A 23,142-nucleotide genomic window follows, 5' to 3' on the forward strand; every position below is an offset into this window, starting at 1 on the left:
ATTGCATTTTGTTCTTGTACTGTATAGCATAAGTTGTTGATTTGTAGGCCTAGTGAGGTTTTTTGTGATTCATGTAGGGTTCTTGTTGTCAGCAATTATTAATAATAGTTTGTATCTGTAATAATTTATCTTGCATTAACTGAGCATTACCCAGTGTATTTTCATTTTATCAGGGCTGACTTAGATAAATTTACCCTTGCTAATTTCGTGTTAATAGAGGCTATTGCAGTTAACCATATATTTAACCTGTTTCTTGCCATTACATTATCCTTATGAGTCCTGAATGTTTTGTTGTTAGTTTGAGCATTAAACTTTAACTTGTAATTTTACCTAACTCTTTTGTTTTGAACCTGGAACTTTACGGGACAGTAGTGATTTTTTAGTATTCTCACTTGGAGTGTACATTATCTTTCTCTGTTCCGTAACAATATATATATATATATATATATATATATATATATATATATATATATATATATATATATATATATTCACCATCAGCCATTACAAGTAGTCTGCTGAGCAAAGGCCTCCCCCAACCTTATCCACGAATTCCTTGACTGAGCCAAGATTGGCTCACGTTTTCCCTGCAGAGTTCTCTATCTCATCTCTTCATCTCATGTCTGGCTTTTTTCTGCTACGCTTACAATCTCTTGGTGTCTAGTCAGTCAGCCTCTTGCCCCACTGGTGATCCCTTATTGTTGCTACATAAAATACCTATCTCCATTTCTGTTCTGTTATAACTTCTATAATGTTTTTTTTTTTCTTTTCTCTCACCCAAGTTGATCTTTTCCTGTCTTTTAAAGATTTTCCTAGCATTGACCTTTCCATTGCTCACTGAGAACGGATTAGTTTATTTTCCATCGATTTTGTCAGTTTCTAGGTCTCACAACCGTTTGTCATAGCTGGAATTGTACATTCGTTATATACTTTTCATGACATAAAAATTGGCAAGCTACTTTCGTAATGTCTCTATGTTTAACGAAACCTTTCTATCCAGTTGTAATGCGTCTTTATATTACGCTATCATGGTCATTTGCTAATTTTAGTATTTGCCCCAAGTAATTGTACTCCTTGATTTCTTCAAGAATTTCTTCTCTTTCGCTGATGATGCTCTTTGGTGTATGTAGATTAAACATTAGTTTTACTAGTTTTACTCCAGTTCATCTTCAGCCCTTCTTTGAGATTTTCTCTGTTTAGGACATTTAGCATTTCTTGCATTGTCTCTGCTGTTTCTAAGATTTTGGCTACCGGTATGTCATCTGCAAATCTTAGCTGGTTTAACTTTTCCCCATCTATGTCTACTCCTTTGTTTTCCCAGTCTAGCTTTCTGAAAATACTTTCTAGGCATGCTGCAAATAATTTTGGTGAAATTGTATCTCTCTGATGCACGCTGTCTGTCTGTCTTTTTTTTTTTTTTTTTTTTTTTCGAGTCTTTATGTAATAGCAGTTCCCTCCTTATATACGTTTTCGAGCAGTTTTACAATGTTATCATTTACCTTGTTCTCGCAATGAATTTATAATTGTTATGTGCTCTGCTGAGTCGAAAACCTATCCATAATCAACAAAACCTAAGCAAAGTGGTTTATTATATTCTTTATTTTTATCAATTAGCTGATTTATTGTGTGCAGATGATCAGTAGTCGAATACCCGCTTCGGAATCCTGCCTGTTCACGAGGTTGGTTTTCTTCCATATTTGTTGTTATTCTGTTCGTGAGGACTTAAGTGAATGGTTTGTAAATGACCGATAATATGTTAATGAGTCGATAGTTACAAGATCTTTTGAGTCGCCTTTTTTGTAAAGTAAAATAACTATTACTTTACACCACGTTTTGGCAAGTTTCTTCTTTTTTATACATTAAATCAATGGGAGAGCCAGTTTTGTACATATGCTCCTGCATCCAACAGTAAATCTCCTACTATTCCATCTTCTCCTAGGGTCTTCCCTCTTTTCATATCTTTAAGAGAAATATTTACTTCGTCCGGTGTTAACTTATGTATTTCACTTGTGTAAACTGATGAGTTTGCTATTGGTTCTACTATCTTTGATGCATACAGTTCTTTGTAAAATTCTTAAACTCTCTTCACAATATCTCTGCTTTTCAAGACTTCACCTTTATTGTCTTTAAGCGATGTAATTTGTTGCTTTCCTAGTGCCGTTTTACTTCGGACCTGCTTCAGACTTTTTCCTTTTTTGATGGTTTCTTTAATCTATGGTTGCCATACGTCCGGATTTTCCCGGACATGTCCTGCATTTAGGTGTCAATATCGTCGTCCGGGAAGAATTTTAAAAATTCTCCAAAAGTCCAGAGTTTCAGCTTCCATCACTTTTTTTCCGAAAGAATTAATATACCATTACACTCTAATGATGAGAGAGAGAGAGAGAGAGAGAGAGAGAGAAGTCTTCGGTGCTTTCGTCAGCTGCTAAGTATTGCCAACTTGGCTGGTTTAGTGCTAGCAGCTAGCTAAATTGTCTTGCCTTTTCCTGTTGTTGTCATGAGCTTTTTTTTTTTTTCATTCCTTCCATAGTGCTGTTATAGCAATAAAACACATGGTAATTGCACACCTTTAATAGTTTAGTTGTCCTTTTTACACTGTAGCATTTTTTATTCTTATGATATCCTGCATCTAAGGCATTTTAACATTTTTCAGTCATAATCTAGCCATTACTGTACTTTACCTGTTTATCATTTTATTGTAAAAAGACTAAAGGCTGTGATACAGTACAGGAGTACTTGTGTGTGTGTGTGTGTGTGTGTGTGTGTGTGTACAGTATATATATATATATATATATATATATATATATATATATATATATATATATATATAATGTCAGAGATAATGTCAAGGGCCCAAAGTGTATGTTGGGGGGGCGGGGGAGCATAGGTTTCAGCGGAGGCATCTGGCATTTTCACATTTCAGATATGACAACCCTACTTTGATCTGATCCATGTCTCTCTTTCCTTTTTCTTCTCTTTGTCTCCTGGTGATAAACTTACTCAATTCAGCTCGTTCAATTTCATCTTTCTTTGTTTTTACTTTCATTTCATTTTTTTTTTTTTTTTTCATGACCTCGAGTGCCTTTTCTGGATATATATATATATATATATATATATATATATAACTGACAAGTCATCTTCCATTCCGCCACTAAAATCTTCAGATCGCAACATTACAAATGACCCGCGTGGGAAAGCAGATATCTTTGCCAGTACCTTTGCCAGAAACTCTACCATAGACGATACCAGCCAGAATGTCCCAGTACTGGAACTTGATTCTTCCGAAATTGCCTCACTTAAAATACAGACAAGATACGTAAAATCCATCCTAGACAATTTACCTACCAACAAATCTCCAGGCCCAGATGGAATTTCGCCAATTGTTTTGAAAAAGTGTTCCCCTGAACTTGCCGCTGTCCTAGCTAAATTATTCAGACTTTGCATAAGTACTTCTTTATTCCGAAATTCATGGAAAGAAGCCAATATCTACATCCACCTAATTCCGAAGAAAGGAAGTTCGTCTGACCCCTCCGATTACAGACCAATAGCTGTCACATCTTCTCTTGGTAAGGTATTTGAAACTTTAATTAATAAGCACATTGTTAAACATCTTGAATCCAACAACTTAATTAGTGATAGACAATATGGTTTTCGCCACGAAAGATCCACCATTGACATACTCAATCTCTTAACTCATACCATCCATCAATCAATTGATCTTTTTGGAGAAACTCATGCAGTAGCTCTTGATATCTCTGAAGCTTTCGACAGAGTATGGCACCGTTCCCTGCTGTCCAAACTCCCTTGCTATGGACTAACGTCTTTTGTTCCTTTGATTTCTTCATATCTTAGTGACAGGAAAATAAGAGTAAAAGTAGATGATGTATATTCCAATTTCCACTCAATTAAAGCCGGCGTGCCACAGGGATCAGTTCTGGTGCCAACCCTATTTCTGGTTCATATTAATGATCTCTTATCTGTCACCCACAATCCCATTCACTCATATGCAGATGACTCAACACTACATAGTTCATTTACACTCAGACACCCATTTACAAAGTCTAATATCTCTACCTCTCAACTCAGTACAGCCATCTCCATAAATCAAGATCTATCTACGATCAGTGAATGGGGACAAAACAACCTTGTCTCTTTTAATGCTAGTAAAACTAAATATATACAGTTTACTAACAGACAGATATTGCCAGATTCGTACATTACCTTCAGTGCTACTAATATTCCCATCTCCAAAAGTATTGAAATTCTTGGCGTCTCACTTAACAGTGCCCTCAGCTGGACATCTCATGTCAGATCACTTGCTAAAATCTCCTCAAAGAAACTTGGATTATTGTACAGAGTCCGTAACTTCTTCGCCAATGAGCAGTTAGCTATAATTTATAAGAGTCATGTGCGCTCTCAGCTTGAATATTGCTCACCCTTGTGGAATGGTTGTGGAGAGGTTGCATTAAGACAACTAAACAAAATTCAGAACAAAGCTGTTAGAATCATTAACAACCCTGTCATTACATATAAACTACCTCCCCTGCATGTAAGAAGGAATCATTGCCTCCCTTGCATTATTATACATATATTTTTTTGGCAAATGCTCAGACGAAGTTGCGTCCATGGTGCCACCTTTCCATGCCTTCCCTCGTGCTACACGGGCATCTGGTAGCGCTCATGACTGGAATGTCACTCAGCCATATTGCAGAACTTCTGCCTATCAGAATTCTTCCATTCCCCGAACTGCATCTCTCTGGAATTCGCTTCCCCAGAGTTGTTTTCCTCCAAATTTCAACCCACAGCTGTACAAGTCTAACTGTTACAGATATTTTATGAACGGAGGACACCAATAATCTGGTCTATGGATTGTTTTTTTTTTTTACTCATTTGTTTTTCCTTCCTCCGTTCTGTTATTTATAAATATATATATATATATAGGTATATATATATATATATATATATATATATATATATATATATATATATATATTATTGTTGTTGTTGTTGTTGATATATATATATATTATTGTTGTTGATGTTGTTGATATATATATATATATATATATATATATATATATATATATATATATATATATATATATTGTTGTTGTTGTTGTTGTTTTTAATCATTCTTATTTTTTCACCGGTGACATACAGGAGGCCGATTTCTCGATCGGGCCCTTCAGCCTGTCAGAGAGTCGGTCAGAAGTAATAGACTTCACCCACCCCGTGCTGGTCCAATACAACATGATCCTGGGGGGAAGGGGCAGACCTGAAGTCAATCCCTGGGGTTTTTTCCTACCTCTTCAGCCTATGGTGTGGCTCGCTATCGTCATCTCCCTCTTGGCTTTTCCTACTCTTATGTACCTCCTCTCCTACTGCCAACACACCGAGAACCGGGGTGGTGAATGCTGGCCAGAGGATACTTTTACTATGGTCCGTGTGCTGCTTCAACAGGGTAAGTGATTATACAGCAACACACACACACACACAAAGTGATAGAGTAGCCACTGTTAACTCCTTTCTGACTATTTCTATGGTCTTTTATTTTCTTTCCTGCTAAGAACACACTGCGAACAGGGGAGGAGAAAGCAGGCCAGAGAATACCTTTACTATGGCTCGAGTACTACTTCAACGTGGCAAATGATAAAACAGAAATTATAACACAAGTTGTAGATAGAGTAGCCACTGTTATCTTTTTCCAGGCTGTTCCTGCGTCCCTTATCTCCTCTCCTTCAACCAGCACACCGAGAACGGGAATAGGGAATGTTGGCAGGAGGATACACTTACAATGATTTGAGTTTTGTTACAACAAAGTTAGTCCCTAAATGTGTAGAGTGACTAACATATTATTCCACAACATGTTCTCTTGGTCATGTGCTTTACCTACTTTTTAAGTGTAAGCAAACCAAGAGTAGGGATGGGGAAAGCTGGCATAAGGATTCCAAACTGACCATGACATTGCCATTAGAACGAACATGAAGAAAGGGAGGATGTTTTTGTCCCGTCCATGCCGTATCTCAGGTTACTGGTTAGGAAAGTTCACAGCAAAAAACCGTTTATTAATTAATCTTGCATATAAGATGCTGTGCTTGAGAACACAACAATTGTAGTTTAAGATTGCTCCCAGCATAAACGCCAGTGCTTACTGGACAAGCTTTTGAAGGCTTTCCTCTGCTCTTTTGCAGTCAGGAAAAAGAATAATGAGTTGGATTATTTTTATCACAGAAAAGAAGGAATCCAAGGCCAGCAAAACTCGTTTTTTTCAAATGAAATTGAGCATGAAAGCCAAATTTAAGACTGCTTCATTTAACGATGGCTGGACACACATTTAAAAAGAGTGGACACCATAGGGAGAGATTGAGGAAAACAGTTCCAGAACTAACTAGCTGCATACATGAAGGACTGACACTACCAACAGACTCTTGCATTAGAAAGTTGGACGGGAGAGGAATACACACAAAAAGTTCAAAAGAACAATGACTAGAATAGTCATGCAGTCAATCCCCCACCCCAGTGTGTATATATATATATATATATATATATATATATATATATATATATATATATATATATATGTATAAGGAATATCAACACCAGGGTTTGTAGGAACATCTTTAATGGTGACGTTTCGCAATATCTCATTGCATCATCAGACCTAAAAGTAATAATTTATTTTAGCTATGGTAAAAATATTTGTCTTTGATCAAACTTTGCATTGAAAATAACTAAGAAATATTCTAAGGCAAATGGATATCCTACTTAAGTCATCAAAAAATAAAAACATTCATACACTAAAATGCACAAACCAGTGTAGTAAAAGCAAGAACATTCAGATAAAATTTCAAGATAAGAATACATTCAAACCTTTAACCCCTACACCGCGGGCATGTTTACCGATGTTTTGCGTGTGCCGCGGGGTTATTCGAGCTCCGACAGACTCTCAAAAAATATTTGCCAAAAATCAGTTGTTAGTCCTAGAATATTAAAATTATATATGCTTATGGCACATACCTTCAGCTTTCTCCTGGAATGTTTGTTGAGCCTTCGTCGGTTACCATAGGACTTGTGGAGACCTCTGAAGTTGGGTAACGAAGTCTCCACTTTACACTTCCCGAGAACCCATAATATGATTACCACAGCCAGATATTAACACTATAAAGACAACTCTATGATTTTCAAGTAGTTTGGGATCCATACTCCAAAAAAAAAAAAACACTGTGAAAGCAATGAAAATTACGAGAGCGTCTGACCGTCGCACTGGCACTAGTTTGCTCTTGGTACTATGTCATTTATTATTCATAAAATCCCTCACACTTTATATTTCTATTACTATATAACACTTATATATATCTACAGTCTTTATCCATAAGTTTCCTTCAGTAGTATTAGTTTATTGTCACTGTAAGGATTCAATTTCTTTCAGTAAAATACGTAGCATTCACTTTCTCGTCCTGTATACTAGCATTGAGAGTGAATGTCACTTTCATCTTCACTCGCATAACTCATAGTATTCAGACATGCTAGAGTGAAACTTTCACTTTCTTTACTCCCAGGGTATATACTTGTATTCTTATAATACTACTCATTTACATTTCTATTTACGTTCTCTATTTTATTTACGTTATTTACATTTCCATTTTATTTACACTGTGTTATGCACTGTCACTTGAAGTAACTTATAAAACTATTTTTCATTGTTCACGTATATTTACATTCATTACTTTCACTTGCTGTTTACACATTATTTACACATTATTTACAATTCCACTTGCACTGTTTTACTCAATAAAAAGATCGTAGTCACTCTTTTATCAATTGTCAGCCCTTTACCTCTTTCCACACGAGGTTTAGTAGGGGGTAAAGGTCACAGGGCCGTTTGCATGGGGGTGAAAAAGTCCCTGAAGTCAGCAAGAAGAAACAGACGTACCTCCACTTCGGAAGATGAGAGTAAACTGATAAGGGAGGGCCGTGGTAGAGGCCTACTTAGGGGATATTCAGTGCTACCAATGTTAGCTCTTGAAACAGCTATGTATAGCACAAATGATTGGCAGGAAATCTAGACAATACATTATAAATTAGGTAGTTCCAGGTGAATGTAAATATCACTTAGGCTTCTCCCTTCCCTCCTTACATGTACATTTATTACGAAAATAGATTATACAGCATATTTCAAGGGGAAAAAAACAGCGAAAATTAGCGAACGAGTGCACGTGAGGTGTTGTCAGGTGATAATTAGCCAATTCCAGGTGTATGGCACTCTCACTTACCTTATTTCTTTCTTGTATATATTATTTGGTATAAGAATAGGACATAGGGCTTATTTCAATGGATGAAATCAGTAAAAAATTCCAGGGAAGATTTACTTAGCTGTAGCACGGCCGGGCAGGCGAGAGGATTGGGTAATGGAGGGGGGGTAGGGAGGGGAGTCAAGAACGGGGAGAAATGGCTAAATTGTCAACAAAGGATGGGAGTACAGATGAGATTAGGAGTGCTGACTAGTGTTGGACATTGGCAGTACTGATAGATGATACAAGCCCCCACTTGGAAGCCCAGGTGAATTCAAAATAACACATAATCACAAAAGCGACGCCCCGCGGTATGATCCCTTCTTCCCAAGCGTCACGAAAGTGACACCCCGCGGTTAAAGGGTTAAAAACACAGCAGTTGAACAGAAGAACTATTGTCACCGATAGTGTGTCTGTAGAGGTGTGTATAAAGTGTCTCCATGATGGGGAGGTCAGAGCTGTGCTGGCTTCTAGCAAGGACTGTGAAGGAGGTTCGCTTGACAGGGTGATCGTGTGTGTGTGAGTGTTGTCTGATGGCAGTAAAGGGTGGTTTAGTGACAGGTTTGCCTGTTCGAACTGATGTGCCTAAGTGTTCGTGTATGCGTGTTTTTAGATGTCTTTCTGTTTTTCCGATATATGACGCCTGGCAGCTATCACACGTATATCTGTAAACAACAGAGGACTCTAGGTGTATGGGTACTTTATCTTTGATTCTGAAGAGAGTACCTATTTTTCTCGTACTGAAAATGACTCTGAATTCTATTTGTGGAAATGTGTAGCTGAGTAGTTTGCGTAGCTTGTTTCTCAGGTGAAAACTATGTTTACCTCGGTAATCGAGCTTAAAGTAAATGGTGTGTTTCGGGACAGTTTGAACTTTTTGAGCCACAGGGGTTAATAACTTGTTAATAGCTTTGCCAATGTAAAGGTCAGAGAAAAATTTAGGGAACCCGTTGTTATAAAGCATATTTCTTATGTACTCTAATTCCTTATGAAGCTGAAAATAATCTGAACAAATATGGTAGGCTCGGTTAGTCAGAGTTGTTATCAAATTACGTTTATAATTTATTGGTATGAATGAGCTGAATTTCGTACATAATCCCGTGAATCTTGGTTTCCGGTAGACATTGGTAGTAAAAGTTTTGCCTGTTCTGGTGATATCTATATCTAAAAATGGAAGCTTCTTATCCTTCTCTGTCTCAGCTGTGAATTCTATGTTTGGATGATTATTAACCCATGGAGATGAAGTAAGGACCAGATGGAAAAAACGTTTTGAAAACCTGATGAATGGGGATAGAGACAGCAAAGCAGCCGTAAACATATTCGTTTTGGGGGTGTGCAGAGAAGGAATGCAATGCCAGGAGACGTGACACTCACACAGGTGAAGAGTGCTGTGAAGTGGCTGAAAAATGGGAAAGCAGCTGGGGTTGATGAGGTGTATGCATAGATGCTTTAGTGTAGTGGAGAGAATGGAATGAAGTGCTTGTTGGAGATATGCAAGAAGGCATGGATGAGTGAAACTGCCTGCAGAGTGGAAAAAGGCTGTGACTGTACCCCTGTACAAAACTAAAGATGAACGAAGTGAGTGCAAAAATCATCGTGGCATAAGCTTACTGAGTGTGGTAGGGAAGGTATATGGAAGAATTATTATAGAGAAAGTAAGAGAGATATCAGAAGTCCTAGTGAGTGATGAACAGGGTGGCTTTAGCAGAGGCAGAGGATGTGTGGACCAAATATTTGCAGTGAGACAGATAGTAGAGAAGGCTTGTGAGAAGGACCATAAGGTGTTTATGGCATTAATGGATCTGGAAAAAACATATGACAAAGTGGACAGAGAAGGATTGTGGAAAGTTTTGCACAAGTACGGTGTAGAGGGTAAGCCGCTAGGTGCCGTCAAGAGTTTTTATGATGGTAGTGAAGCATGTGTCATGGTTAATGGGCATCTAAGTGAATGATTCACGATCAGTGTGGGCGTGCGACAAGGTTGTGTGATGTCCCCATGATTGTTCAATGTACTGTATATATGGATGGGGTGATGAGAGAAGTGAAAACACGAGTAATGGAGAGAGGGATGGCATTGGTAATGAATGGTGATGGATGGAATATCTCAAATTTGTTGTATGCTGATGATGCGGTACTGCTTGCAAGTACCGGAAAAGAACTTGGTAGGCTAGTGCAGAGTTTTGCTGATGTCTGTAAGCATCGTTCCTTGAGAGTAAATGTAGAAAAGAGTAAAGTGATGGTTACTGAGAGAGAAGGTGACTCCCAGGGCAATGTTACAGTGAATGGAGAGAGACTGGAATTGGTGAGAGAGTTCAAATACCTGGGCAGAGTGATAGAAAAGAGAGGAAAATGTGCAAAAGAAGTTGAAAGTAGAGTGACACAAGAAAGAAAAGTAGCTGGTGCAATGAAGGCCTTGATAAGAAACAGAGGCTTGAGTGTTGCAGCTGCACGAGGGTTACGTGAAGGAGTGTTAGTGCCTACTTTAACATATGGATGTGAGACTATGGTGTGGCATGAAAATGAAAAGTAAAGAGTAAGAGCAGTGGAGATGGGACTGCTGAGGAATGTATGTGGAGTACAGAGAATGGATAGGATTGGAATAATATGATTCGTGAAAGATGCAGAGTGAGGAAGTCGGTGGACACCGGAATTGAAGAGAGTGTACTGAGATGGTATGGTCATATGGAAAGAATGAAGAACAATAGAGTGGTGAAGAAGGTATATCTGAGCGGGAGGCGAGGTAGGCCAAGGAGAAGGTGGAGAGATATGGTGGATGAATGTGTGATGAAGAGAAGTTTGGAAGTCGGTGAGGCTAGGGAACTGACTGGAGATCGAGCTGGCTGGATGAATTTTGTGAGGAGAAGTGCATGATCAGGGATTTTTGGCACCCCTTTTTAACGTGGCAGCCTCTGGATTGACTCTGTCAGATACAATTATGTGAAGCTACAGAACATGGTGAATATTTTTGGCGTTCCGATAGAGCCAGGATTCTGGGGGCTTGAATGATGAGTGAATGGAAGTGTGGCCCATTGAATTGGGCAATTTTGGGCGTTCTGGACATTGCTACTCCTCACCCTGCCCTTGGGTGGGAAAGGAGGTCAGTATGATGATGATGATGATGATGAAAGTATTTATAAAGAGTGATGGTATATTACGTTGCACATTGGTCGTTATGAATGAATGATGTTATTTTTTCCCGAATACTATTTACAGTAAGATATCAGAAACTATTTAAATTTGAATGATTGCATCATGTAGATATCAGGTGGTCAGTGCTATTGACCACCAAAACGTCCATTATAAACAGTAAATGGAGTTTTTTTTTGCCTAATATGTGTTATTTACATTGTAAACCTACGGTTGTAAACCTAAGGTTCTCTCTCTCTCTCTCTCTCTCTCTCTCTCTCTCTCTCTCTATATATATATATATATATATATATATCATCCATCATCCAGTCCTACATTGCCCCATGAGGAGCATAGGGGCCCGGGGCTAGGCAGTTGGTCCCGACATTTAAGATGAAAGTGACCAGCCTCACTCATCCCTGAGTAGCATTACATGAGCAATCAACCCCAACCATCCCTTGGATATAAACCTTCGCCGGCCCAATCCGATTGGAGCACAATATTTACCCACTAAACCACCAGGCGCCAAAATTTGGTTATATGGTTACCACCCAGCGTAGTAAATGGTTTCCCGGTGCACAGGAAACCATTTGGCTTGTCACTCAGTGTAGAGTCACCCACAGGCTGAAGGAATGGGAAAGAATGAAGGAAAGAAAGACAGAAGAGGGAGTGTAAAGTCACCCATAGGCAGAAGGACAAGGAAAGAATGGAGGAAAGAAAGACAGAAGAGAATGGAAGGAAAGAAGGATGGAGAGGAAAGGGCAGACACCCGAAGCAGCACTACATCGAGTGAGTGGATGGTGAGCGCCCCCACCTACCACAAATATATCTGTCTATCTATCTATATCTATCCATCTATCTATCTATATATATATATATATATATATATATATATATATATATATATATATATATATATATAAACAAATTATTTCCCCATGTTATCATCAAAGGGTTAAGATAGTGATGATTATTGCTGTGATGGTAAAGATGGTCTATCTATCTATCTATGTATCTATAGCCCGACGCCCTAATCCCGCAAAGGGTGGCCGCAGACAAAACGCCTCCAAGTCACTCTGTCACCCACCATTTGACTACCCTCCCCCCAACTCACCCCCCCTCCCTCATATACCTCTCAACTCCATCCCTCCACCTCATCCTCGGTCTACCCCTCCCTCTCCCTCCCTCCACCTCGCCTACATACACCCTCTTAGTCAGTCTTTCATTCTCCATTCTCTCCACATGTCCAAACCACCTTAGTGTATTTCTCCTAATCTTTTCAACCACATCCACATCTACCCCACAACGTTCCTTCACTTCTTCAGTCGTCAACCTGTCCCTCCTCGTCACTCCACATGCTCCTCTCAAGTAACTCATTTCCACTGCTCTCACTCTTGACTTGTTCCCCTCTTGGAAGGTCCACGCCTCGCTTCCATACGTCAGGGTAGGGATCACAATACCATCATGCAGTGACTTCTTAACTTCCATACTCACCTCCCTATTTCTCATCACTGCTTTCAGTGTACCAACAACCTTTCTTCCCTGCTGTACCCTTTCACGTACTTCATCCCCCAAAGTTCCATCCTTACTCATCACACTACCCAAGTACTTGAATGCACTCACATTCTCCATATCCTCACCATCCAACCTCACTGCACACTCTGTGACTTCATTCCTCTCAAACACCATAACTTTACTTTTGTTTACATTAACTTTCAGCTTCCTCCTCCTACACACTGTCCCAAATTCATTCACCAAACCTTGCAACTCCCATTCATCTTCACTCAACAATACTGTATCATCAGCAAACAGCAACACCGGAAGCTTCCAAATCTCACCCTCATTCATTAGGGCCACCCCCACATCCACTGCCCTACCTTGCACCTCCTTTACAACCCCATCCATATATATATTAAACAGCCATGGAGACATCACACACCCCTGTTTCAGTCCCACATTGAGATCAAAGAACTCACTCAGCTCACCATCCACTCGCACCGTAGCCCTAGCTCCCTCGTACATACTCTTCACAGCACTCAACAATTTCCCCTCCACTCCATATATTCTTAATACCTTCCACATACCTTGCCTATCTATTCTGTCATAAGCTTTCTCCAAGTCCATGAAGGCAGCATACACTTTCCTTCCCTTCTCTAGATACTTCTCCACTAAACATCTTAGAACAAATATCTGATCTACACACCCTTTTCCCTTCCTAAATCCCCCTTGTTCTTCTCCAACTAGCTCCTCTGTCATATGCCTAACCCTATCAATGAGTATTCTACCATATACTTTACCAGTCACACTAAGAAGGCAAATACCCCTATGGTTACCACATACTTCTCTCTCCCCTTTTCCTTTGTACAGAGGAACAATTAAACCTGATTTCCAGTCCTCTGGAACCCTTCCCTCTTCCCAAGCCAATCTACACAACTTCCATATCCACTCCACAACAATCTCACCCCCATACCTAGGCATTTCACCACACACTCCATCAATTCCTCGGGCCTTTCCCAGCTTAATATTCTTCATCGCTTCCACTACTTCCGACCTACTGATCTCTTCCTCCCTCCTCTCATATCTTCTTCTCCCAGCCATTCCCCAACCACTTATACTCACACTGCTGTCACTCTCTACATTCAACAAATCCTCAAAGTGCTCCTTCCATCTCCTCAATTTCTCTCTCTTCTCCACCAACAATCTATTATTCCTATCTTTCACTCCCCTACTATTTCCCCTTTCACACTGCCTTACTTTCTTTACCTCCTTCCAAAACAATTTCTTACTCTCCCTCCATTTCACACTCAGATTCCTCCCAAACTCTTCATCCACTTTCTTCTTACTCTCCTTCACCAGTCTCTTAACCTCCCTTCTCCTGCTCACATATACCTCTCTCTTCTCTCTCTCATCTTCTCCCCTACCTCTACTCGCCAACCATTCACCATATGCCTTCTTCTTTTGTTCCACAGCTCGTTTCACCTCATCATTCCACCATGCTCTCCCTTGCACACCCTTGCATCTCCTCCTCACTCCACAAACCGCCTCACACGCTGCGCTTATCTCTTCCGTGAATATCTTACATACGTCTTCCACCCCTTCCATCTGCTCTAGCTCATACCTTCCCAATCTTTCTTCTACTATGCTCTTATACTCTGTCATTTTCTCACTATCTTGCAATTTCTCCACTCTTCTCACAGGAGCTGCTTCCTCCTGTCTTCCCCTTCGTCTCCTCAACCACTTTCTTTGCAGCTCTACCTTGGCCATCACTAAGTGATGGTCCGAGACTCCATTCCCCCACCCTCTCCACACCTTGCATCCAACACTTGTCTTCTCATTCGCTCATCCACACACACGTAGTCTATCATTGCCTTTCGTTCAACAAGTTCACCATCCATCCTCCTCATTACTCTCCATGTATACCGGTGGATCATCTTATGACGAAAGTAGGTGTTGGCTATTGCCAACCCCTTACCAGCACAGATGTCCACCAAAGCATTACCATTCCCATCTACTTCAGCTGGCACACCCCACTGACCAACCACTCCATCCGCTCGTACATTCCCAACTTTGCCATTCATGTCTCCAATCAACAGCATTCTCTCGCTCCTCTCAAACTTGTCCATACATGCTTCTACTCTCGCCCAAAACTCATCTTTCACTCTTGCCACTCGATCCTCTGTTGGGGCATACACACATACAATCGCCCATGCTTGTATACCTACTTTCATCCTCACCCATACAATCCTTGCACCCACTGTTCCATACTCTCTTATATTCTCCTTCCACTTCTTGCTTATCATCAGACAGACTCCCTCTCTTGCCCTCCCATTCTCACTGACTCCCACACATATACCTACACCGTATTCCCATTCTCTCATCCTTTCACCTTTCCATTTAGTTTCAGTCAATCCACATATATCCACTTTTGCATCCTCAAGCACCTGGACAATCTCTCTCTCTTTCACTTCATCATTCACTCCTCTCACATTCCATGTTCCCACCCTCATAATGTCCTTTGTCCGTTCCTTAGTCGTCAACGTATGGTCCGTCCGGGTCCGAGGCGCTTTATTTGCTTTTTTAGTTAGTTCTTTTTACGGGGTGGGGCACTAACCCACCACCAACCCTTTTAGTCGCCTCGTACGACAAGCAGGGATACTGGGGGAGTATTCTTGAAAGATGGTGATGATGAAAATTATTGCTGTGATGAAGATGATGATAATGCTCTATCTATCTATTGCCAACTGCCTTAATCCTGTAAAGGGTGGCCACAAACAAATATCCCCTACGTCGCCTGGTCCCCCGCCATTTCACTACCCTGCTCCTAGCACACCCCCTCCCCCTCTCATATACCTCTCCACTCCATCCCTCCATCTCATCCTTGGCCTCCCTTTCCCTCTCCCCTCCTCCACCTCACTCACATACACTCTCCTTGTTAGTCTCTTGCTCTCCATCCTCTCCACATGGCCAAACTACATCAGGGTATTTCTCCTAACGCTTTCTATCATATCCACACCACAATACTCCTTTACTTCCTCATTTGTCACTCTGTCTCTCGATGTAAGTCAAATCCTTCTTTCCAATAACTCATTTCCACTACTCTCACTCTTGAATTGTGTCCTTCCAACAAGGTCCAAGCTTCACTTCCATTCATTAGAGTTGGTATCACAATACTGTCATGCAGCGACTTCATTACCTCCATGCTCACTTCCCTACTTTTCATCACTGCTTTCAAAGAAGCAGCGACCTTTCCTCCTTCTTGTACCCTTTCAAGTACTTCACCCTCCAAACTTCCATCTAACTCATCACACTACCCAAGTACTTAAATGCACTTGCATTTTCCATTCCCTCATCATCCAACATCACTGTACATCCAGTGATTCATTTCTCTCGAAGTCAATAATTTTAGCCCTCCCTGCATTCACCTCTAGATTCCGTTTCATACACACACATCCAAATTCATTCACCAAGCCTTGTAATTCCCCTTCGTCTTCTCTTTAAAATACAGTATCATCTGCAAACAACTGTATAGAGAGTTTCCAAACGTTGCCCTTTCTCATTATGGTAAAGGTGATGATTATTATTATTATAATGATAATGATGGTGATGATTATTGCTGCAATGATGATGGTGATGATGATTATTACTGTGATGATAATGAAGGTGATGATATGTGTATGTTCAGACAGCTGGCTAAGTGGCTGGCGGTGGTGGAGACGATTAGGACTGGCTGGGTGGATGTTTGCAGCTGTGGTGGTAGTAAGGAGCTATGCTGGGAACCTGATGTCTGTGTTGGCAGTGCGGCACATCCAGCAGCCGTATCAGAGCCTCAGACACGTGCTGGACGACCCTCACGTCACTATGGTCTGGCAAACCAACACCTCAAATGTACAGTACTACAGGGTAAGCAACTTGTACCTTCTCTCAGTTTTTTGTAACGTTATATCTTCACGCGAACAAATGCGACCCAAGTTCTTGCTAAAGTGTCCTCTTTTCTGATAATTATTTCATGCTTTGCACTCTTTAAGTCTTTCCTGCATATTTCTCTACACTGATAATTATTTCAGAGTCCTTCTGCAGTTCGTTAAATATAATTCAGTTTTTTTAACCATTTAATGGATCAGCCAATAATTATATATGGGATCTGTTGACCACAGTGTCTACAGGCAGAAACTGATGTGGTACCAGCTACCTTGAGTTAAATTAACTGCTCATAAATATGGTGGGAGGTTGTGGCGACCATCATCCACTCACTTGAGGCAGTGGTGCCTGCTCCTTCCTTCATCTTTATCATCCCTTTACTCTTTCTGCCTTCCTTCCTTTCTGTTTCTCCCATCTTTCCTGCCACTTTCTACCAATCTTCTTTCACTCTGAGCAGAGTGATGAAGCCTAATGTTTCCTGTAACCCAGGATATCACTGACAGTGGTAGGTGGTAAGCATATTACCAAATTATGGGGTGCTTTTGAGCCTAATTTGGTGTCCTCATTAACAGAATGGACAGATGCAAATGCAGCATCCATCCAGGAATCAAACCTCTGTCGTTGTGGTGAAGCGCTGTCTGTCACAAGGGAATATCGGTGTACAGCACAGGACGGCCTTGCACGGACGATTGCTTGCCTGACGTTAATGGGTCTGTTCAGCCAGACAGACCGAGGTTATGCATGAACAACTATGAAGTATGATGGTACAAAAGTGGCATCTGATCATAATTAAATCATCTTGAAACTTAAAGAAAAATCAACATAATACCATTTTTGCATTTCCAAACGCGATGCAAATTCTCCTTTGTTAAAATGCGGAAGAAAATCCATGCTAGCGCGTCTGATACTTGGTGTTATTATCCCGCCAGTGTGGCCTGGCAGAACACACCTTCATTGTGCTGTACTACAAGTGAGCTGCTTTGACCTCAGATCTTTCTTACACTGTTTCTTCACTGTTCAGAAATCCTTTATCCTTTGCTTGAGTAGAATTCAGATAATGATGATGATGATGATAATGATGATGAAGAAGAGATCTCCATTCTTCCCCCAGTCAGTGGAATCCGGGATATATCGAGAGGTGAGGGAGGCAGAGGAGGCTGGGAGGGTCAGACATCACACAATAATGGAATTCTTCAACGTGATCAGCACAATGGTTCGACCCGGACACCATGTACTTGTGGATCTCGATTTGATGCTGCTTATGATGATTGGACAAGACTTCTCCATTACAGGTGAGAGAGAGAGAGAGAGAGAGAGAGAGAGATTGATAGAACACATGGCATTGCAAGAACAAGGACATATGGTGCCACATAAGCAAAAATATAGGCAGTAGAAACACATTAAAAAGCAAAATCCCATATTAAAAACTAGATCAAAGTAAAAGCAATACAATCATAAAAGATGAAGGAGGCCAGCCTCCTCCAAAAATAAAAACACATCGTTGCCAGGGATACCAGGCTCTCCCTTAAGCATCGAAGAGAGACAGTAACCACCACCCTCCCCTCGGTGCCTCAGTAGCAGCCTCCAACATAAGTTGCCCAAACTGCGACACTCAACCAGCAAGTGCATGACAGAAAGGGGAACCAAACAGTCATCACAGAATGGCTGCACGCCTCTACACATAAGGAACTCATGTGTGACCCTGGTATGTACAATGCGACGGTGGGCCAGAACAGTCTCTGTCTTACGATGCATTGTAGGGCAAACTCTCTGAAAGACGAACTTGGTGACTTCCTTTAGCTTGTTGACAGGAATGCTATACCACTGCAACTACCAACAAGCAGGAACAGCAGACAATAGTGGAGCATGTAAATCACTAGCAGGTAGGGGACAAGGAGCATGCACAAGTCGCAAAGCTGCAGCCTTAGCTAGTGCATCTACCCTTCCATTACCTATGACACCAACATGTCTGGGAACCCAGCAGAAATCCACTCACTTCCCCCGATGACAAATGAGGAACAGCCATTCCAAAATAAGTAAAACTATACCGTACGACAGGAAGAATTAAAAGAGTCCAGGGCCAAAAGCGCCCCTTGAGAGTCACTAAAAAAAATTGCAAAAAAATTGCCATGGTGAACAAACACCATCTTCAGAGCTAAAACAATAGCTGGCAACTCTATAGTAAAAACTGAGGTAGCCAAAGGAAGACTACGGGAAACACCACTCCAAAACCAACACCAGAGGCGGATTTATGGCCATCAGTATACACAGGCACAGAACCACCATGACTAGAAGAATGTTTTTTTTTTTTTTTTATGCGAGGAAGAAGGAACTAAAGGCCATGAGCCTGCAGTAACAGTTCCCTCCAAGAGAAAAACAAAATACAATAGAGAGCCAAATTCAAGATCCGATCATTTTGAGATGCCTGGACACACTGCGTTTGAAAGACTGGAGATCATAGGCAGCGGGAAATACAGAGAGAGGGAGACAGTTCCAGAGCTGACCTGTTGCATAAATGAAAGACTGGGAGTAACGGTTAACTTTTGCATTAGAGAGTTGGACAGAAAAGGGATGAGAGTTTGCTGCCAGACGGGTGCTACGCGCCCGTCGTAGAGGTGGAGGAATGCAAGCAGACAGTTCAGAGGAGCAGGGACAGTTAAAGAGACTGAGGAGCAACAGAATTCTATGAGCCTGCAAAAAACCTGCAGAAAGTTACCATGGGCAAGATCCATGGCGCAACCCTCGGAATCCGAACAGGACTGACAGCTACGAGTACTGCCGACAAACCAAACTCCTCCATGATATCCTGAACCCTATTGTCAGACAGACGAGGCAAGCGAGGGTGTCTACTATAATACAAACAACAAAACCATTGCATCACAAACTCATGGTCAAGTGAGGCTGGAAGGCGACAAATCTGGAGCCAGCACCGTGCTGCAACAGACTGACACAGTAAATCTAAGGGAGGCACACCAGCTTCCACCAACAAGCTGGGAATCGGACAAAACTAAAAAGCCACAGTTGCAAGGTGAAGACCAGCATGACAGACAGCATCTAGAGTTTTTGTCTGGACTCTGTGGCAGAGGTCTAGACCTTGCAGCCACATGACAGCTTGGAGGTTACAAAAACCTGAAACACATGCAAGAGTGTCCTCTGATCAGCACCCCAAGAGGTATGAGAAGAGCCTTCATACATGATGCTTTAAGATATGCCAAGCGTGAAACCCAAGTCAAATGGCAGTCAAACGTCAGGCCCAAGATTTTCATCTCTGCCAGACACCAGAGTCCCCTGCCACAAAGCTGGAGATCAGGGTCCAGGTGTACCCCTCTCATCCTACTAAAGTCCATAACCACAGTCTTTGAAGGGGAAAACCGAAGACCCTTGGAAGTGTCCCAGGCAGAAACCTTGTCCAAGGCAAGTTCCATGTGCTGCTCAATAGCAGACATGTGGGAATCACAAAATCATATAGTTAAGTCATTACATAAAGGGATGAGGATACCCTGGCAGGCACAGTGTCAAGAATACCATTGATGGCCACCACAAACAGGGAAAAACTTAGGACACTCTCCTGTGGGATGCCTTCCTCCTGGCACAGTGGTGCAGAAAGGCTAGAACCCACACAAACCCAAAACACACGATTAGTCAAGAAGTCTCCAAGCAACACAGGCAGGTGACCACAGATAACTAAAGGCATGAAGTTGGAGGATGCTATGGTGCCAGGTTGTCATATGCCTTCTCAAGGTCAACGAACACAGCCACAAGATGTTGCTTAGAGGTAAAAGCTTCACAGATCAACGCCTTGAGCCAGATAAGGTTGTCTGAAGTACACCATAATTTATGGAAGCCACTCTGCGAAGAAGAGAGAAAGCAACCCTTCTCTCGAAATCACACAAACCTGACACAACCCTTCTCCCGAAATCACACAAACCTGACACTGACAATCTTTTCAAACAGCATGCATATGCACAATGTTAAACAAATAAGGCAATAGAGATGTGAATGGTCCTTACCACGCTTGGGAATGGGGAGGACAATACCCAACTTCCAAGTCTTAGGAATAGAAATATCACTCAAAACCCTGTTAAGAAGGTCCAATAAAAACTGTATAGAGTCAGCCAGCAGATGATGGAACAACGTGCACGGAATGTCGTCAGGCCCAGGAGCAGTGTCACCATGCTCCGAGGGCAGCACGCAGCTCACGGAGGCTGAAGTCAAAATTATAAGGCTCTCCACCACGAGGACGAAAGTCAAGACCCAGCCTCTCCTGATTCCTACAAAAGCTAGCACACGGCTTAGAAGGATCCTTTTTTGAGACAGCACAAAACTGATTCGCAAGAGCAGAGGCTGCTGTATCTGGTGCAGACACAAGATTTCCATGGTCGCAACACCGGTGGGGAAGGGGGCAAAAGCCTACCAGAAATCTTGTGCACCTTTTTCCGCACCATAGGCATTGGAGTAGAGGATGTAACTGTAGAAACATACGACTTCCACGAGTTATGGCGAGCATTTTTCATGACCCATCTATAGTGAGCATGTGCTTTGCGAAACTGGATGTTAAGAAAAACACCACTATTGGCAAAATACTGACGGGCAGCCACTTTGTAAGCTCCTTTCTGCTACATAGCAGTCATCATTCCACCATGGCACAGGTCTCTGGGAAAAAACACCAGAAGTCTGTGGGATGGAATGAATCCCTGTTGAGAAAATGGTCTTAGTAAAATAATGTTTGGCATCATCAATAAGTGAAAAATCAGTATCTCTGTAGGTAAATACACCCAGTTCCTCAAAGAAAGACCAATCAGCCCTACCCAGACACCAGCGTGGCATACGGGCTGCAGAAACAGAGCGAGTAGATTGGACCAACACAGGATAATGGTCACTATCATGCAGATCATCCAAAACCTTCCAGGAAATATCTGGGGCACTGTCAGAGGAGATGGTGAGGTCAGTGACAGAATACATGCCAGTATGAACATGAAAATAGGTCGATCTCCCATCATTTAGGACAACCAAATCTAATTTTCCAACCAAAGAGGCAAGAAGATCACCTTGGGGATTTGAAAGTGAGGCACCTCACGGATGATGGCAGCCATTAAAGTCACCAAGGAGTAGAAAAGGAGGTGAAAATTGACTGATAAGGGTCTCCAGGTCATTATGCATAACAGGAACGGATGGTGGAAGGTACAGACGACAGATGGTTAAACACCTCCCAACGTGCATCTGTACAGCTAGAACTTGAAGGGGAGACTGTATTGCAAAGGAAATAAAGGGGACATGAGATCAGCACAAAATGGCACATCCACCGCTGTGACCACCAGGAGAAGATGCATGGAAGACCTCATACCTCCTGATAGAAGGAAAGAGTCAATCCTCCACCAATGTCTCATGGAGACAGACACAGAGTGGGCTCAGAGCAATTCCTCCCAATTTGCCATGGCATCTCTACAATTTCACTGAAGAGAAATTGGTACTGTTTGAGCCATACTTATTTAAAATAAATAATATGTAATGAGAAGCACCAAGGCTATGTAGCAACGTTGGTGGGAAGGGTGTCAAAGCCCTTCATAGCCTTACCAATTGAGAAGACAATGAAAATTTAGAGTTTCCATGGATGAAAGGACCCTTACCCTGAGACATGTCCCGTCCATCGCCAGAATGAGCCCGAGGAACAGAGACCTTTCTGGAAGACACGCGCCCTGTCCACACCCCCATGTAGGGGTCCAGCTGGTGCCTCAGGGCTAACTGGACCCTCCCCAACTGAATCAAACAATGGTTGGCTGCTGGGTGACGGATCAGAGGAAGCAAGCGACCGAGCCCTTTGAGTATAGAGAGGTGGCCTGTGGTCCTACCGGACCCAGGTTCAAATCCCAGCTGGGGCAGGGAACAGTTTAAGGATTTGAATTACATACAAAGCACTCTTTACCGATCTACCAGATGACCTGCCGACATGTCGTAAAAATACCCCCGCTAATACCAATACACCAGTCCTGTATGAGACAGCCCTAGCATGTATTCAATATGGATGGTGGGTGTTAGCGCTGAAGTGGTGACATGTACAGTAGAGGTGTATGGTAGAAGGACTACTGGGCCTCGGGAACAGGCTGTGAAGCCTAAGCCCAGAGTCGAACACATAAAAAAAAGAAAAAAAAAAGAGGCAGGGGCTGGAATCCTAGAAAGACCATCATGAACACCCACTGACTTAGAAGCCATCACTGCCCAGGTTGCCGAGCGAAGAGCCCCCTCAGAATCCTCGTATGGCACAGAAGCTTGAACCTTAGAAGTAGGGGAATTGCCCAAAGACTCCTCA

The 23,142-nt window shown here is 41.8% G+C and overlaps 1 protein-coding gene across 1 annotated transcript in view; it reads left to right on the plus strand.

Moving 5' to 3' along the window:
* Window positions 1-23,142, plus strand: part of LOC145397034 (uncharacterized) — an 82,057-nt gene that overhangs the window by 45,437 nt on the left and 13,478 nt on the right. Inside the window, exons 6-8 of the mRNA XM_080270251.1 lie at window positions 5,314-5,461; window positions 16,600-16,817; window positions 17,947-18,127. Of these exons, the coding sequence (XP_080126377.1) occupies window positions 5,314-5,461; window positions 16,600-16,817; window positions 17,947-18,127 (547 nt within the window). The remainder of the gene's footprint in view (window positions 1-5,313; window positions 5,462-16,599; window positions 16,818-17,946; window positions 18,128-23,142) is intronic.

Source organism: Coenobita brevimanus, chromosome 40 (assembly GCF_032717465.1).
Source record: "Coenobita brevimanus isolate Jiangsu-jjx chromosome 40, ASM3271746v2, whole genome shotgun sequence".
NCBI lineage: Eukaryota > Metazoa > Arthropoda > Malacostraca > Decapoda > Coenobitidae > Coenobita > Coenobita brevimanus.